We start from the raw sequence: 19,060 nt of genomic DNA on the forward strand, positions 1-19,060 counted from the left end.
CAGTTGAAGTTGAACACAATACAAATGTGAGATTCTCATCACCAGTCTCCACATGCTCACTGCCACAACACTGGCCGTCTCTAGTTGATAGGAAGGAACATGTGGCTTGAAGCCAACGCAACCCCAGTGTTCCCTTCAGTTTGTTTAATCATTTGTGCAGTTTTTATAGTTTGTGTTGGGCTGAGCCACATACAATCCCCTCCCTATGCTGGCCTGGCTAGCTTGGGAAGACATTCTTTAATTGTCTCAGGCAACCTGATTTACTGGTGCAGCTGTCTTGTCTAAAACTGAGGATACCCTCCAGTCTCCACAGTGTTGTGTTAAGTTCAGCTTTCTTCACCATATAAATACTAGCTTGTACAAAAGACTTCAGTGTAACTATCACTATTTTTTTTTAACATTGGCTTGTGGTACGGACTGTGTTGCAATGTTTTTTCTAAACAGAGAAGGGGCAAGGGCAGTGAGGTGGGGATGAAGGGGGGTGGGGAATGTGTTGGAAACTAATGTATTGATAGTGGGAAAAGAAGTGACTGTGGAGAAACAGATGACAAGTAATGGCAGAGAATAATGGTCGTTGTCTGTTCTTGGACACGCTGCTATAACCAGCAATTGTATCCAGGCCCAGCAAGAAGAATTAGGAGCCTTGATTCATACCATCCTTGGATTGTGGATCATATATAATCTAGTTAATTCCTTTGCCATGTTTGTGGTGAGGTTGTCTGTCAATTATTGTTACAAGTAATTTCAGGAAGCAGCTATGCTGTGAATTTGTATGTGACTCATGCAGTGATCAACAAAAACACTTTCTTTTTTGGGTTGAGGAAAATATGCTCACAGGCCTGCAGCCGGGTGGACAATATGTTCTTTTGTATATTTGTTGCCCTCCCACAGAACTGAAAGGTAAGAAGAAAATTTGAAGGCTCTGCAGCTTTCTGACTGTTTTTCCTCTGTAGCACAACTTGGAGAATGGTGAGGGGCAATTACCTGTACTTTCTGAAGGCACTCAGCTATAATTAATCAGTCTGTCCTCCCTTTTCTTCACCTCCTGTTTGGGAGGCAGAATTTTGTACTGAAACAATGCTGGCACACAAGTCTGTACTTTGCTTTCAGCCAGTAGAAGCGTTACCACCAGGAAGTGGGCTCAGAAGGTTGGCAGGAAAGCAAGGCTGGTGAGTTAAAACCCTGTAGGCTTACGCTGAAAGCAGGCAAGATCAGAGTGATGCTGTTTGAAAGGTGAAATGCTTAGAAGAGTAGGGGAAGACAGAAGGCGGAAACAATGTTATTCAGAGGCACAGATCTCTGCCCTCTTATTTGCATCTCCTTACTTACTCGTTCAGTTTAACATCAGTTTCCCGGAGAGTGGTGTATGCCCCCCTTCCCTGGGAAGTTTATCATTCTCTCTCCTGTAAAGATTTTAGGGTCACCTGCCACTATTGGGATGGGTTAGTGGTACGTGTGAGGAGCCTGCCTGTGTTCAGATCACAGCCTGCTTTCTACCACTGCATGGGCTGCTCTTATTACGTATTTTCCCACTACCTCTATAAAGGTTTGCTCTTAAGTTTTCAGTGCTGTAAAGTTAGTTAACCTACTGGGGAGTTTTGATCGTTTTGTTTTAGATTTAACTGCTGTCTGTGTCTGATGTCGGTAAGATTTGAAGTCCTGTCTGTAAGACTTGAAGTTCAAGGAGAAGTGGAATTAAAATCCACAACGTTTAAAAGAGCCAGCTGTGCAGCAGAGAGTCCAGAGCTAGATTTTTCTCAGGAAATGTTCAGTGTTCAGCCTGTGCTTGCTGCCTTTTATTCTGACCTACTAACTACCTTGGGAATGTGTTCTCTGGAATTACTCAGATCTGCCTTTTTTTTCCAGCTAGAGATGTGTCAAATTATGAACAGATAACAACCTGTTTAGTCTGCAGTGGCTTTTATGCAATGTGCTAAAAAATATGGTTAAGATCTTTGGGAATTCCCAGATACTCATTTCTGTATTTCCTTTCTGTAGTCGTGCCTTTGCTGTTCTATTATTGACAGCTACAGGAATTCCCCAGCCCCCTGATGTGACTGGTCTTTGTGGTTCCAAACTGTCATATGTTTCTAGCTAGCTAGAAAGTTATCCTGGACATTGCGTCTGAGCTTGACTTAGGTCTTTTACATAGATTTTATATTCCTCTAGCCACTTTGTGTTTAGGCCTGCTTTGTCCTGGCGTATCAGTGCAAAGAGAAGGATCCATAACTCCTGCAGTCTATTTACTAAGAAGAGCTTGTTTTAACATGACTTGAGGGCATGTTAGCTCATAGGCTGTTAAAAAACATCTTGCTGCATTCAGCTTACTTCCACCTGTGACCCAACTTGTACGCATATTGTGATCAAGTATCTTGCGTAGTGCTGTATACATTGATAAATGACTTCTATGATAATAACGTAAATATTTCTGCTTAATGTATTGCCAAACATGTTTTTCCTTTTTTTAGGGGGAGTGGGATGGGGTGGTGTCTGTGTCTGTTTTTAAACAGACCTCGTTTTAAACATACCTCGTTTGACACCTTGTTTATTTCTTTGGGGACTATGGATGCTTGAGGGTGGCTCTCCTGATAAGGTGTTAATGTTCAATTTCAGAAGGATGAAAATCCAACTAATAAAATCTCCTTCCTTCTGTTGTTGTGAAATACCATCTATGCAACAGAAGGTGTAACAGAGGTTACGTAGCATTTTAAGGTCTCACCCCCATCGTTCTGTGCTCCTATAAGCCTGTTGCTAAAAGTCCTCAGAGCTGGGAGGGAAGCTGGTTCAACGGCCAGTGCCTGTAAGGGTGTAGAGTCGACCACCTCAACTGTGTGTGTGTTTCCTGTCAGTGTCCTCGAACAGCTTGTGAAGAGGAAGTTCATTTGTGGCATTCTGAGCTTCTTTCTGTTCATGTTAAAATGGCGATGAATTGTTAGTGCCCTTAAATTAGAGAGGTGTGATTGCAGCAAAAGCCCAGGCAGAGGGAGCTTCTGACCTGCACAAGTTCATTTTTTTTCATGTCAGAAATATCTTGAGATGTGTGAAGATAATGGCGTGGCTTGGGAAAATATTTTATTGGCAAACTCATCTTACTTTGTATTTTTAACCACTGAAGTGTCACTGCAGTTTACAAGTGGGCTCAACGTGTGTTTTTTTTATGAAGTACTTAAAAATGCAAGCTGAGCTCTCATTTGCTTCCCCCACCAGTTTCCACTTACTGATTTCACTGAGAAGATGTATGAATTTTATGAAGCAAAAAGAGAAGAATTCAAACAAGCAGGGGGCAGCTTTAATATAAAACAGTGTGCAGCACGTTGTGTTATGCATGTAGTATGAATTCAGTCATGGTATGTAAAAGTCACTTTTCCTGTCAGTAGTACACGTTTGAAGTTGTATGAAAACATTCTTTTTCTGCTGGAAAGATAAGACCTATTTGGTATTGTTTTTGTTGTTGTTTGTTTGTTTTCTAACAGTAAAGAGGGATGTATTAGTATTTCCTGGCAACAGAAGAAAAAGAAATCTGAGGTAGGGTGGCTCCCAGGCTGAAGGGAAGAGCTTGCCCAGCAGTGACACCCAAGAAGACAAGCTCATGGGAGGTCAGCTCTGGTGGATGGTAACCAGGCCCTGTGCTCTCCACCTAGTTGTGTATGGTAGGGATTTTCTGCTTCCTCAGAATGTTTCCATCTTTTTAAATAGTGCTCCATAACTGCAAACAGAGTGGGCCTCAGGTGTGTCTGAGAGAGCTCCTCTCTGGCAGGCACACAGCTTTTAAGTAAAACTGGGGGATTTCTAGTAAGGAATCCAGAAAGAACTACATCTCCCAGTGGCCCACAGGCCGCCTCCCTCCCATGCCCGGTGGCAGACGGGAGCACGGCAGCAGTGAGGCCAGCGGCGAGGAAGTGGTTGTGGTCTGGGCCTGGCAGGGCCATGGAGTTCTCCAGGCAGCTCTATGCAATCAGCGAGGCGCTGGACAGGGCTGAGCTGGCGGCTCTGAAGTTTCTCAGCTTGGAGCACGTCCCTGTGAGGAAGCAGGAAGCCATCGAGGAGCCCAAGGCCTTCTTCCAGGCGCTGCTGGAGAAAGGCATGATTGAGGCGGGGGACTTGGCCTTCCTGCGGGAGCTGCTCTACCGGATCAATCGGATGGACCTCCTGGCTGCCCAGCTGGGCTCCAGCCGAGAGGCGATGGAGAGGGAGCTTCAGATCCCAGGCAGGGCACGGGTGTCGCAGTTCAGGTGAGTTGCTGGTGGATTCACTAGGTGGCTGGGGGTGGTGTTGGACTGAGCCTGGCCCTGGAGCTTGCTCGCTGGGACCCAGTGACCTCAGGTGGGTCTGTGTAAGTTTTTTACTGATGCGTTGAACACCTGACTAAGGTTTGGAAACACACAAGCTCCTGCATCTTTCCAGGGGAAAGCAGGTATAAGCAGTAGAGAAAATAGGAATGTCTGTCCACTAAAAGGGAGAAAACAGCTGCACCTTTCTGAAGCAGTTCACAACCTACCATGGGCTTCCCCCCCCCCCCCCCCCCCAAGTGCTGTGGGCTGTAGTAAGTGACTGGCTGTGACTCTGTCTCTGCACTCGGTACTAGAAAGTCTCAGTGCAGTTTTGATTTTAGGAAAACACAGATTTTTTTAATTACAGCTGGAAATGGTTTGATTTTTGGCTGTTCTGTTACTGATATTCCCTCAGGCTAAAAAGGAAAAAAGGGTCCCATGTACTTGAGAAGGCAGAACAAAGGAGACTAAGGGGACAGTTCAACAGTACCGTGCCAAGTTGTGTGCTAGGGAACATGGTGAAACAATGTTCTCCACTGCTCTTTCTAGGTACCTACTCTTTCAGCTGTCAGAAAACATCACGAAAGAGGAGATGAAGTGTTTCAAATTTCTTTTGGGGAAAGAATTACCAAAATGCAAGCTAAGCCCTGAAACTGTAAGAATTGCTTTAATATTTTATTTTATTTTATTTATTTAATTATTACCATAATGCATTGTAGCATTTGGGTTGTTCTGTGGGGAATGAGTGTCACTAAAACTGAAAAGACCATAAGGAAAAGGGTGACCCTTTTTCTTCTGTGCTAGTATTGACGTGTAGCTCTAGCAGTAGTCCTACAGCCCAGAGTGGATGGGCCAGCCCTGGGACAGGCATGACACTCAGTGGCTTTGATCAGTGGCTGTTGAGCTCATTCACTAATCTTTTCTGACTGATTTTGTTTTGGCTGCCTTCTAAGCCATTATCAAACATAGCGAATCACCCACTGTGGCTATTACTTTATGTTTTGGTAATGTTTATTTCCAAACTCAGAATACAGATCTAGGCAGCAGATCCTTACCTGCGCTAATACCCAAGAGCTTGGAGTTAACTTACAGCCTTGGAGTTAACTTAGAGAGATCCAGCTGCTCTTACACTATATCAGCCTGCAATTCTGACTGCCTAATGATAACTCTTTCTTTTAAAATCTTCCCTCTTAGAGTAAAAACTGCAACCAACGAGTGGTACCTGTTCTAGTAAATCCATGGGGTGACCACTGTGCTCTACCATTCACTGTTTGGCAAGAGGTCCTGTCCCTTAGGTTCCCTCTTGCTTCAGAGAACTCTTTATACTGTACTTGCATGGTTATACCCATTGTTACCACTGCCTGAAATTGGTCACTAGTGTCATGCTTGTGTTTCTGCTGAGTGCAAAAAATTGCCACTGTAAGTCAGCTCAAAGAAAGAAGTAATAAAAGTGATCTTTTTTTTTTTTTTTTTTTCCCTCCTGTGTGATCACCATTAGCTCTCCTGGATTAGAACTCAGCATTTCTGAGCAGTGTGAAGGAAATATGCATGTTGAAAAGATACTTTTATTCAGGCTGGCTTGGGTGCACATACACATGCTGCAGCTTCCTTCCCAGTAGCAGCATGGATGTGTCCTAAGAGCAAACTACCTTTCTGATTGCCCAGACAATGCTCGACGTTTTCATTGAGATGGAGAAGAAGGGGATTTTGGGAGAAGACAACCTTACTGTCCTGAAGACTCTTTGTGAAAAAATTGACAAGAGCCTGTTGAAGAAAATTGAAGAATATGAATTAAACCTATTTGGTAAACTAAACCAAACCAAAACAAGGCCTCTTTCCCACAAGTCTTGAAGTGACACTTAGCTGTCTTACAGGTCTAATAATGAATTAATGAATGCTTTTCAGGTGAAGAAGAGATGCTTGTAACAGAAGGACAGAGGAGCAGCACAGAAGTCACTGAAGGTAAGTGAAACTCCGTCAAAAATGAATCTTTTGCTTTTCTCCAGCTTTTGGACCTTCTACATCACTTGCATCTCACTTTTTTACACGTGCCTCTCTGAAAAGTGATCAGGTATGCAGCTGTTTACTCACTCATCACAGTACTTTCAACTCCCTTTTAGGTGATTTTTCTTGGTGTGGTTTATAACTAACAAGAACAGTCATTCAACCACAGTTCAGTATTTTCAGAGAACAGTTTAACTCTTGGAACGACTTGTGAATAGAGAATACGAACAGAGATTCAATTCTTTCTCTAATGTTATGTTCTCTACTTACACATACTTTATGTGTATTCAGCCTGTTCCAGATTGCTGGCATCATCTGTGGCACGTGATTCTCCTGGCAGTTGTGATCAGTCTTCCCAGGTAAGTCAGTACGTGTCTTAAAAATGCCATAATTTTGTCTCAGAAGAGACCATTCCTTTGGGAGGCAAACTGTTCTTATATGCACAGCTTGTTAAAGGTGCAATCTAGAAAAATAAAAATGCACTCTGTAATGTCCCTTATTTTGATACTAAGTCATGGGCAGAACCTGCTGCAGGGTTAAAACATAAAAAAAACAAAACAAACATTTGTGAAATAGCAAGGTAAGCCAAGTTTGTTATACCAGGAAGTACACAGTAGGTAGATGACTGGGCCTGGAAAAAGTAGGCATATGCAGCACCCTTTGTGGGCCAAGCATGATGGTGAAGGCTTGGAGGGGCTGTTATTTAGCACCAAAGACTCCCAGAGGTGGTGGAGCAGCACGTTGCCACATCCTGGGAGCCAAGCCTGTGCAGGGAGAGCTGCACAGCGAGGCCAGTTGCCTCCTTACCCCTCTGTGCCACAAGCAAGGGCTGAGAAGCAGTCACAAGCAGTCTGTCTTTCCAACAGCTTGAAGCTTACAAAATGACAAGCCGACCCCGTGGAGTATGCCTGATCCTGAATAATCACAATTTTGCAAAAGCCAGGAAAGCAGTGCCAGAACTCAAAAAGATGAATGATCGGAACGGGACAGACGTAGATGCAGGTACAGTGAACATTAAAGATGACTTTGCATATCTTCACTTCAGGGAGAGTAGACTGACTTAAAAATAGGAAACATTTTGTATTCTGCACTAGGTATTTGAATTTCAAGCTTCCATTTCTAGTCTACTTTTCTGGTAGTGACTGAGTTGCATATTACTAAAATCTGCAGAAGCAGATTTGCTGCAGAACCAGAATTTGGATTTTAGTTAACTTCCAGCTTAAAGGGGAAAAAAAAAAAGTTTTGTGGGTGGCATGGAGTTTAGGGACTCTATTATGTTGCTATTCAGTGGCCCTGATTTTAGCAGGCTGTCCTGCAAGAGCAGTGTAGCTCATTGCAGGTCCTAAGATCCTCGAAACGGGCATATTTGCACTATCTAGACCAAGAGATAAAATCCATCGGCAGGACTTCGCTGATTGAATTGAACCTTAACTTAATTCAAGAGTCAGAGTGCAAGTAATCTTCTTGTGACACAGGTGTTACCCAAAAATGTAATGCCTCCACCCTCGGGGAAAGCAATAGCAATGTTTGACACCTGTTGCAAGAGGCAAAGACTAACTGTAAAAGTTGGCTGGGGAGGTAACAGCTAGTTCTGCACTTTGCCATACAAAGGCAATACTAAACAGCAAAATCACAAGGTAGGCTTGTAATGAGGGCTAAGGGAATTTGATACAAATATGATTAGTGATCAGACATCTAGATTATTTTCAGAGCAGGAGTGTAACTACCTGGATAGTAGTATAGCAGGATGAAAAATAAATGGCTTCCTCTAGAAACATAACTTGCAAAAGGAGTCCAGATTTTATAAAACTGCTTTAGTCACCCTTCTGTTTGCTTTTCAGCTGCTCTGAGGAAAGTCTTTGGCACCCTTCATTTTATAATAAAAGAATATAAAGACCTCACTGCAGAAGAAATCCGTAAGATTGTGAACATCTACCGGTGCCAAGATCACAATGACAAAGACTGTTTTGTTTGCTGTGTTCTCTCTCATGGAAAAAAAGGCGTTATATATGGTGTTGATGGACAGGAAGTACGTATCCAGGAACTGACCACTTCTTTCACTGGGCAGAATTGCCACTCACTTGCTGGAAAACCAAAAGTCTTCTTTGTTCAGGCATGCCAAGGTGATGCTCGTCAGAAAGGTGTAACCATTGAAACAGATTCTGGGGAGCAAGATTCTTCTCTAGAAGCAGATGCAAGATTTCAGCTTGAGTGTATTCCCTCAGAGGCAGACTTCCTCTTGGGCATGGCTACTTTGCAAGACTATGTTTCCTATAGAAGCTCAAGCCAGGGAAGCTGGTACATACAGTCACTATGCCAGCACTTGGAGAACAGCTGTCCTCGGTAACTGTATTTCCATAAACTACTTTGTGGCAACACTATTTTTTTTTAAATTCTGAATTCCAAGAGTTTGATTTGAATGCAGTGGTAGATGATATGCAGTGGCAGGGCTTGCTCAGAGTGAAAACAGCAATTTAGAACAGAGTAACACCATTTAGATTGTTTGAAGCAGTTACCTAACTGCTTTGAAGCCTCTTTAAAACCGGAGCTGTTAGCACTTGCATAGGTTATGATATATGAGAATGCAGTATGTTTTCTGATGTTAAATGCTGCTATAATACAAAATGTACTTGTATTTTTGCAGAGGAGAAGATATTCTCACCATCCTGACAGCTGTGAATCAAGAGGTGAGCAGAAAGATTGACAAACAGAATGCAGCGAAGCAGATGCCGCAGCCCAGTTTCACACTGAGGAAAAAGCTCATCTTTCCTGTCAACTAAATGAGAGAGAACTGCAGAGCAAGAGGAGCTGCAGCAGCCTTAAACAGCTGGTATCAGCTAAGAATTTGGTAAAACATAACAGACTTTCAGTGTCTACTGGTAGCACAAATGCAACTGTTTTTATTGATAATAGACGAGGAGCAAAAGACTTAAGAACTTAGTATTAATTTGTGTGACACATAAAGTGTGTCACATAAAGTGACTTGTGTGACACATAAAGTGTCACACAAATTAATACTAAGTATTAATACTGTATTAATACTAATACATCTCCCCTGGTCTCGAATTTGTCGTTTGCTAGCATAAAATACACTCAGGGTCCTTTCAGCTGTACCACAATTGCTGTTTCTTTATTAAGATATATTGCAAATGCAAGTTTAAGAAGACAAGTTATAAAGCCTTGTGTATTTTATACTTACTTTTCTAAAATAAAAGGGGGGGGGCTGCCAATTTTACAGGATTACATGCATTAGTGTGTTTTGTTACTTTCTCTCTCCCCCCCCCCCCAAAATAATTTACCCTGCTTGTCAGACTGTAGATCAGCCTGCTGGGGATCAAGTACAGTCAAATTGGTGAACTCATGCTGTTCCCTTTCCCTTAGAGGTGAGGCTGGATCTTCTTTAGTCCTATGGATGATACATATGGACAAAATTTAAGTGAGCCAAGAGATTCTGAATTCATGAGTCTGACTGACAGCATGCTCATATAGGAAACTTTTCCTTGGGAATCAAAAGGAAAAGATAAAGCAAATGCAAACTGTTGGCTGTGCTGAGGGAGATAGTTACACAGGATTTCATGGTGTAAAAATAGGGGTGACTTTTCCAGCAAGATTAATGTGTGCCATAAACCAGGTCTTACTATGAATCCCCTCATATAATGAGTAATGAATCCAGCTAGCAATTCTTCAATTAGAAGTCAAATCTGTAAGTTTTCAATCTTTTCCACAATTAGTCTCCTCCTATAAAGCAACTGCCATCTAGCTAATTCATAAGGAATCCTTGCAGCTCCACAGACTAATTATTCACTACACTTATTCACATGAAGGAAAAAGGAAATCACCTCTACTTCTAATGCTTCTGGTAGCAAATACATAAAGCTACATGACAACCACTGGACAGGCTTCAAAGGGCCTGTGCATGTTGCTGAGGCACACATATTGTATGGTATTAGAGCCACTCCTGCCACTGTGACGGCATACCAGGCAGTGACAAGTGTACAGCCATTGATGGGCCAGAGCACACACAGCAGAATAAGCATGTACAGATTTTAGAGCATTCTAACTTCATGCCAACTCTTTGCTCACTAATTCTGTACTTACCTCAGGATAACATTCTCATCAAGGAGCAAAAGTGCAGTCATCTGGTGTTTTTCTTCAACTGATGTAACGTTCTGCTTGATGCTTCTCTTCTGCATTAGATATTTTGCTTGCTTTGTGGCAAAGGAAGGGAAGAAAAAGCATTTATTTTTCTTTATAAATTTGAGCAGCATCACAATTGGTAAATACAAACAGCGGCAAATTGTTAATTTGATTTGTGACAAACAAATATTAACAAATAACAAACACAGTTACTTTGACTCCCTCCTTGCTTCCCTAGTCACTTTACATATATATATATATTATTATTTATTTTATTTTAAAGGAACAGATCGTTAAAACTGTCACCCAGAAATAGTCTGAAATAGCCTAAATTTCAGAAAGTGAGGACTTCCCTTTATTCCCCCTTGTATGCATTTGCAGGTAGCGCTCTGGTAGTACAGCTCTAGGTAGACCACCATGATCTTTTACACCAACATAGAGCTTCCTAAAAGCTAACGGACAGGGCACTACTGCAGGTTGCCAGCATATCCTTTCTTAAGCAAATTTCCAAAGGGAAGTGAGCCGATTAGCAATAAGCTAAATTTGCTGTAAGTTGAAAGAGAAAAAGAGTGTGACAGTAAAATGCAGAGCCTTTCTTACACATACAGAACAGAGTCAGACCCACAGGAAGCAAACATCCACACTGCAACAGGGCCCAAGATTTTTGTGCTGTCCTTATGCTGAATGCTGTAGTATCTACAGCCTCCACGGCAGGGGAGTGCCCAGATTATCATTCGTAAAGAGTAGTGACTTAGAGGTGAAAGAGTAGGGAGCCTTAAAATACACGGCAGACATGTACCAGACATCAAGCAACACACTCACACTCTCCCTTAAAAGGTGTGACTCCACCCCTTCAGGTATGTTTCCTAACTCCATGGATTCCTGCTTAGGACATTTGAGACCCACTCCCCAGTGCCTCCAGTGCAGCCTTTATACAGCAAAAATAACTGATGTCAATGAAAGAGAAACAAGTATTGCTGCTTAGGTGCTTCAGTTCAAAGGAATTCCTGGAGAGAAAGAGCTGAAAAAATAAAACACCAAAGCCTATCATAGCAATGCTAATATTTTCCAAGTATATTCGTTTAAAAAAATCCCTGTTACTGCCTTCTCCCACCTCACTCCTCAGCTCTGCAGCATTCCCTGCTTCTATTTTTTCAGCTTTAGGAGATAACATCTTCCTTGGACTATGGGCCATGCTGTATCACGTGCCAAGACAGTGTGCAACAGACCAAGACTACGACCTGCCTTGACTCCCTACTAACCTTACCAGTACTAGCAAATTCCTGTTTTAGCCTGGTCTTACCAGAGTGACCATGAAGCTAGGCACTGGCTTAGTCAAAAAGCATCAGAACTGATATATGAGATAAATGGAACTATGATTTACAGGTGTCAGTTGCCGGCATTCATCTTGCTACTGAGAGGAAAAATGTTTTATGAAATTTAAAAGTATGAGAATGGCTGCATGGCATTAACTTCCCTCACAGGCCAGACAAGGGAGTGGAACCTCTGCAGATGTCTTATTTGCACCTTTGGTGAGTGCTACAGTGTTATCTCACATGCTTCTTTGAAGCTCATTCTGGCCATCCTGCAGCATGGTCCCACAGCTTCAAGTTCCTCTTTCTCCTTGAGATCTGTCTCCAGAAAATCACGAAGGGTCATAGGATGAAAACACATACCTCACCACTCTGTCTTACAGCCCTACCCACTCTTCTTCCGCTCTCCCCAATGAACCCTTGGGGCCCACTGAGTCACACTGCAGCTACAAGAGCCTTGTGCCCAAGCCCCTTACAGTATGGATTAACTCCCATTCCTAACAGCACACATCTCCTTGGCTAACTCAGCAATGCAGAAATAATACATGGCTTCCAGCATAATTACCCTCTCACTCAGCACAGCAAAGGCTAACTGTCTTGGATTGCAGTGGCTGACTCGAGGAGACAGCCCTTCCTGGAGGCAGTGCCGTGAGACTGCTCTCCCTTATACTAACTGACTGGGCAAGTCCAGCTTCAAGTTACAGGAATGGATCCTGCCTGCTGAAGAGTTCCACTAAACTGCTGTATCCTTCAGAAAACCTAAGTATGTTGTATGTTCCTCAATCTGGCCAGCTGGTATCGGCCTTTGTGCAGCCAAAATAATGCAGTTGTAGATTATAATTACAGGTGTTCTAAAATTTTAGGGGAAAATATTTGTGGTTTTGTTTTACTTTTTCCTTTATGAAGAGATGTTTTAAACCAAGTAACACCAAATTACTGAATTACAGCAGCACATGTGGTAAGGGACCTGATCAAGCTGCAACATGAAGTGTTTGAAGATGACTCATACTTAAGGTAGCCAGAAAGAAATCCATTTAAGCAAAAGATTCACTTTTAGCCTATGGTTGCTTTCTAAGGGGGGGGGGGTGTGTGTGTGCCAAAAGCTCTGGGACACCTTGCCCAGCCTCCCTTCAGGCTTGAAGGCACGCTCCCTACAAACTTGATGTGAAATAACCCCTAGCCAATTAGTAAAGGTGTGCCACTCACACATCCGGACTGCATAGGTTTTCTTACTGCTTCTAGAGTCAAAGTTGTCTTCTGGACTTCTGTGGCTCTTCTGCTTTCTCAAGTGTCTTGCTCATGGTGTTTCAGAAACACTTGGAGAAAAAGAAAAAAAAAAAAAGTACTTGTAAAGCTTGTGCTCATTATTCCTGCCTGAAGTGTGCTGTGAGATGCCAAAAAAAAAAAAAAAAAAAAAAAAACAACAACAAAAAAACACCACACACACACACAAAACAAGTTATTTAAGGTACTGTAACTGTGTCTAACAGCAAATACAGATAGTATTTGACACTTTCTGCACTCCCTAGGACTGTAAGGGAAAACATCAGAATCTGAATCATTGAGACACTGGCATAATGAAAAGGGAGAGAAAATGCTCTTGCCAGAAATAAGAGAACCAGTTTTGAAGGCAACAGAGGACTAATTTGTAGTGCCTCGGCAGTGTCCTTAGAATAGCATTTATGACTGGGAGGAAAAAAGATGAATCAATACTGCTGCATTTGTCATCCTTGCAGTGTCTCTAGTGAGAGAACACAGCATTAATACCTCTCTTGAACAGCAGGGAAGGAAACAATTGCTGAGTGTGCACAACCCCCTCCCTCCTGGAGCACCAGCTAGGGAGAAGCACTAGCAAGTGGTGCCCCACAACAGTCAGACTAGGGCAGGATCTACAGATCAGTCGCTCTCCCAGCACCAACTTTTCAAATTTTGGAGGAAACCTGAATGAAATGCAGGTATGAAATATGATTTCGTTCCCAATTTCAGTGAATTTGTGTCCAAGAGCAGCTAGCAGTACAGAGCTATCACAGAACAATGAGACACCCTTCAGGAAGACTACAGAGAGATGTTCTTTATCCCATGTGAGCTGGTAGCCAGACACAATTTCCAAAGCCTTTACAGCAGCCTGGGGAACACAGAGAGGAAATACTCATAATTCATAATTTTTGTTCCTGATTCTGGATAATAACGTTTACTCTTAACATGAGGATGGGGATATGGAAACATGACATTTAGCCCTTAAGGTGAATTTAAACCCTTAATCACATCTAAGCCCTCAAAACCAATTAAAGAAACCAACATAAACCAACCTACAATCCTTCTCATGAATTAGTCAGTTGCACCCATGTGACATTAAAAGGATTTCTGTGCCATAATAGCAGGCCCCAAGACAAGACCAGCATGTATCTCAGCAAAATGAAGTATTTTGTACATGATTCAGCCTATTATATGCTGAATTTCTAAGCCATGAAAATAGTTGCTTGGTAGATTTGCCTGCTTCTCCCTCATGTTTTCTATGGAAGAATGTGAGATGGGATATATTGATTGTATGGTGGCATGTCAGTTTGGGGTGATGAATCAGAAACACTTCTCCCTCAGACACCAATTAAACTGCATTCTTCTACTATATCAGTATGTAGAGCAATTGTGAAGCATGCGAGAAGTAAATTGACAAAAGTTGTCAATCATAAAGCAAAAAGCAAAAGCAGGTATCAAATTGCTGACTGACTAACTGGGTGTCCAAATATCAGCCTTTACTGACAGCCAAGAGACGAGTTTTGAGAGTGGCAGTTCTGGAACAAAAACAATTTGTCACTGACCCAAGTGATGAATAAGCCACAAGTCCATCAGCACAAGTCAGCTAGCAATCATCTTCCATGATCCAGCTAAGACTATGGCACACTCCTAAATAACGCAGAACAAATCAAGAGCTTAGAGTTACCACAAGACGTCACTTATCTGAGAAACAAAATAGGGTACTGGTGCAATCTATATATCAATCTATATATTGCCAATTGGAGCTGCAGCTGGAGCCACCTGTGCAGACTTTTATGCATATATCCTCCAGGCAGAGAGTTCATTACTGCAAACGAGCCATGATGATAGCCTATAATCGAGAACTGTCAGATCTTTCAGCCTGCGTTACTAAAGCAAATTGTAACACTGTTAGCACCAGGAGACAGAGAGCAACAATCCTGCCTGTGGGGCCAATGCTGAGCATCTCATTTTCTTTAAATGAGAAAATTCCCTAAAACAGCATAACCCTTATCAACAACCACTCTCATGTTAACGTAATTTACACCCTGCTTGATAAGCCAGAAGGAAATAAGCATAACATTAATTTAATGACTCAATCTGGAACTGCAGAGGATTTTTCATAATAATACTGAATTCTGTGGACTTAGTGGCCAGGATGCAAAGATATTGACTGTTTTCTACCCCGGTACGGATTCCTGATACACTATGCACAACTCACACAAGCACAAAAAGGAACATGAGCATTCAGGAATTCTGGAATGAGGAAAGCATTTCATTTTGCTGATCAGACCAGCTCTAATACAACATCAGTAGCATCAGCACTGTTTCTCTGGTTACTGGCTGAATGCCTGAACTATGATCATTAGGTAACAAGGACATAAACATTTGAGGTTGGGAGGGGAGGGGGCAGACCGTTCAGCCATAGAAGGGCATGTAAATCTTTAGTGCCACAGTGTGCCTAGCACACTACTGTGGTCATTTGGGGGACTTACGGTTGGCTGCTTGCTTTCCAGAGTCTGTAATAGAAACCTGTATCTTGCTTTCTTTTTCTCTTTACATATTTGTTTATTACATATGAATGCCAGAACTAGTTCTCTCAGATATAATTCTGAATGATTAAAAAGAAAGTCAATACACTATCTCGGAGGGGGGGGAGGGAAGGATCTTGTCAGAAGAATTTGGATTCCTTTTCAGAATCCTTCCGTATAATATGCACACACAATAATATGGATAGAAGCAGTGACAGAGTTAACTCTTGCTGGCTGTCTAAAACTTGGATAAACATTGAAGGCTGAAATGTTAGTACAAGGAAGTCATAAATATCATTAGGAAAAAAAAACAAACATAGTAACAGTAATTTCCTAAGTCAGATATAAGACCAATACTAAAATAATACAGTTCAAGAAGGGCTGTATGAATTTGTTATATTATAGTATAAAGAAAGTTTGACAAAGGCATATTTTGTTGGGTATTTTCTAAGACATCAATATGAAAGAAAGGGCTTTAAGAGGGGTCTTAACCAGTTAGCAGGAGCCACCTAGGAGGCTGCCTTGTGCTGCCCTCACTGCACATTACTGAGGCACACCTGAGCTTTCTGTTCAGTTCTAGCTCTTCTTCTGCAGCTTCAAAGGGGTTACAACTCTTACTGAGTATTGAGGCAAGTGCCCTAGGTTGAAGAGCTGCAGCACTTCCACAAGACATCTCTAGTTAAAGCAAGGTTCCAGTTACTACGGGCAGCCAAAGCTTTTAGGGAATTATATTTTTAGGGGTTGGGAGCAGGGTATAAACTTCACCTTTCCATGTGGTAAAGCATTTAATCTTTTATACCGAGATCTCTCCTCTTTTAAGCAGATACTCATTTGGACATCCTGGAAGGTTTTGCATAAGGTAGAACGTTATTTTGGCTTTCTGAGTTCCTTAGTGAAAGGGGCCTGATTTTAAAATAAGAAATAGAATTATTTATGCTTTAGATAAGCCACAATTCACAGAAAAAAAAAAAGGAACAAAACAAAACACCACCTGTTTCCTGGCTTTACACTGACAAATCTTTTAACTGTTTTCTTTTAAAATTTTGTAGGTTCTCTCATCTGTTATAACCTGTACACATTAATATGGACTCAGATAGTAGATCCTATGCGATGATGTTAAAAAGGCATAAATTACTGTCCATCATGGAGCTGCTGAGATAATCTGTTAGTGCTCTCTTAGCCTGCACCAATCATGAGGTAAAAGGTATTAGCCTAACTTTTTTACATTTTGTATATACGATACTTTACATCAGCATGTATACTCTATGGCATGCAACTATTTAAAATGTCTACAAGAATCTTAACACACAGGCATATCATTATTTGTTGAATTATAATGCTACCATATAGAAAAAAACTCAAATCCCAAACTGAATAAAGCTGAAAGAAAGATAAGAGCATTTTGAGAACAGATGTTAAGAACTTAAAGTCCTCATTACTCCTACTCACACATTTCTTGCTTACCTTGCCCAAGTGTGAGCAGGAGTAAAAAAGCACTTACTACATCTCTTACCACTTTTATTGCAAGGATTTTGGTAAACACTGTATATAGAGGGAGTCTGAGTCATGACTACCTACTAGGAATGCTGTTAAAAATACTGAAAGAGAAGTGAGGAGAATTCAGTATTAGATCTGTTGTTATTTATTTAGTGCACCTTCCTCCATTTTCTTAGAGAGCCTCATGTTGTCACAGCAGGTATGTTATTGAAGGTCAAAAGTCAGTTACTGCATACAGATCTGTAAATCTTGTTTTAGCAGCAACTGCTATGTGTCCAGTAAAATTTCTTCAAAATTTGTTCATAGAGGAATGGATCTAATAAGATGTTTTGGGCTTGTGCACAAGTACTAGAGACTAGTCTTTTCTTAAACAACTTGCAGTATACCCAGTTTGGTCACATAGGTAATGGTAGGTATGAATGTATTGAGTGTTTTACATGTTCTGCAGGCAGATGCCTACTTTCATCAGTCTTAAGAATTAGCTACTTTTATCAATACAGATAATGGATTGAGAGTACAGATCGACTTTATATATACACCAAATAAAAGTGAAAATGATCACACATCTTTTAATACCCTCCTTTGAACATGAGCTTCAACTGATAAAACAAAACAAAACAAAACAACAACAACAAAAAACTAAAATGGCAATTGAACTTAATAAAAGCAGTAAAGCCTACTCAATTCTCCCCAGCTCTCACCCCACAAGAGCTACTAAACATTCATTAAGAGGTTAGCAAGATCTACATGTGCTGAGTAAGCAGAAGTCTGTCCTTCCAACTATTAATATAATACCAGAAAGAGTGAGGGTGAGTGAGGGTAACTCCCAGCATGAGTCCTACAGGGTCTTCACTAAATCCTGCCCTGCTGAATCAAAGAACTTTTGTAACTGAACTCTAATGGCTTCAGTTTAACTCACTTCCCAGAAGCTCAACAGCATCAGACCTTTCCCCTTATTACATCTGAAGTGCTAGAGAATATGTAAAAAAAAAAAAAAAAAAAAAAAGTCCACAGACTCTCAAACCTGAGAGCATATCTGCTTAGAACAAAGCAGCTGGCTGTACCCGTTGGGCTCTGATGTTTCAGGACAGATGAAATGAACAGAAAAGAGTGGCTGCTTTTCTGGGCCTTCTTCCCCCAAACTCACCTTTCTCTCCAGTGGCAGTGGAATCCCTCATCATCCTGAAAACTGGAGAACTTTAAAGAGTACATGCAATGTTTTACTGGGCTTTCTGAAGGATACACAGATGTGTTATGTCAGCAGCTGAGAAGCTAGGAAGCCCAAACCTTAAGGAGAGAATGACTAAAATACATAAACATCATCAAATCAACATTTATGTATATATGCTTTGTTAACATCACCATGTTATGTATGACAATAATAGGAACTTTTATCTGTCTGGCAAATGGTGTAACAAAACAGAGAAAATGTCCCAAGTTTGTTGTGGTGGCCTACTGTAAGGATGTGCAGCTATCAGAGACTGCGTCATGACCATTTCAACCCTCAAAACGTCCAACTCAGGCTTCAGCATATGAAATGTTGAGCTGAAAAGTCAGCTTCAGTTTGACAAGGGTGCAAGTCTCATGTCAGAAAAGAAAGAAAGCTAAATAAATATAGGATATACACCATAGGATAGTGGTGGTTCCCAGTTTCTTGAAATGTTCGACACACAGACTACTAGAGGAACCACTGCCAGTTAGGTGAACTGGAGTTAAGAACCTGTTAGTTGCAAATCAGTGCTGCTTCCATTCTGTACCATGGAAGGAACCAAGTATTTTGGGGAAAATGATAAGAGCCTTTCAGCCAGAAAAACAATTGCAGAAGTGTGCGCTGGAAGTATGCACAACTGCAGGCTGACATGACAATCAGTGTGCAAAGGGAACTTCAGTGATACCTGCACAAAGGCAGTACTCAAGGGTAAGTAGCTTGGTTTCAATCTCTGCTCCCATTTTATGACAAATATAGAGGAGGGCTTACATAACATCAGCTACTAAGACGGAAAAACAACAGCATTGATCATACACATCTCTGCAAAAAAAAAAAAAAAAAAAA

At 41.5% G+C, this 19,060-nt stretch overlaps 1 protein-coding gene and 1 long non-coding RNA gene across 4 annotated transcripts; one reads left to right on the forward strand and one right to left on the reverse strand.

The window, feature by feature from the left end:
- The first annotated feature begins 3,532 nt into the window (after nucleotides 1-3,532).
- Nucleotides 3,533-9,229, forward strand: LOC137858643 (caspase-8-like). Of its 3 annotated transcripts, XM_068686679.1 has the most exons (9): nucleotides 3,549-4,232; nucleotides 4,821-4,926; nucleotides 5,937-6,075; nucleotides 6,177-6,233; nucleotides 6,567-6,634; nucleotides 7,142-7,277; nucleotides 8,117-8,304; nucleotides 8,389-8,618; nucleotides 8,920-9,229. In XM_068686679.1, exons 1-9 carry the CDS (start codon nucleotides 3,928-3,930, stop codon nucleotides 9,053-9,055), a joined length of 1,365 nt encoding a protein of 454 aa, XP_068542780.1. In that variant the 5' UTR covers nucleotides 3,549-3,927; the 3' UTR covers nucleotides 9,056-9,229. The 3 variants fall into 3 exon arrangements, with proteins under 3 accessions (XP_068542778.1, XP_068542780.1, XP_068542781.1); XM_068686677.1 differs by having other exon boundaries at nucleotides 3,533-4,232; nucleotides 8,117-8,618; XM_068686680.1 differs by lacking the exons at nucleotides 3,549-4,232; nucleotides 5,937-6,075 and having other exon boundaries at nucleotides 8,117-8,618.
- Nucleotides 9,230-9,532: 303 nt separating this feature from the next.
- Nucleotides 9,533-10,625, reverse strand: LOC137858653 (uncharacterized). Its single transcript, XR_011097902.1, has 2 exons — nucleotides 10,374-10,625; nucleotides 9,533-9,681 (listed from the first exon to the last, which is right to left on the reverse strand). It is a non-coding gene; the product is annotated as an uncharacterized lncRNA (long non-coding RNA).
- Between the last annotated feature and the right edge of the window lie 8,435 nt (nucleotides 10,626-19,060).

This window comes from Anas acuta, chromosome 6 (assembly GCF_963932015.1).
Source record: "Anas acuta chromosome 6, bAnaAcu1.1, whole genome shotgun sequence".
Lineage (NCBI taxonomy): Eukaryota > Metazoa > Chordata > Aves > Anseriformes > Anatidae > Anas > Anas acuta.

Excerpts from the sequence above, each read along its gene's own strand:
- LOC137858643 (XM_068686677.1), top strand. The coding sequence starts at position 3,928 with ATGGAGTTCTCCAGGCAGCTCTATGCAATCAGCGAGGCGCTGGACAGG. Across the intron at positions 4,233-4,820 it reads GCACGGGTGTCGCAGTTCAG|GTACCTACTCTTTCAGCTGT; the intron begins GTGAGTTGCTGG and ends TGCTCTTTCTAG. Across the intron at positions 6,234-6,566 it reads CAGCACAGAAGTCACTGAAG|CCTGTTCCAGATTGCTGGCA; the intron begins GTAAGTGAAACT and ends ATGTGTATTCAG.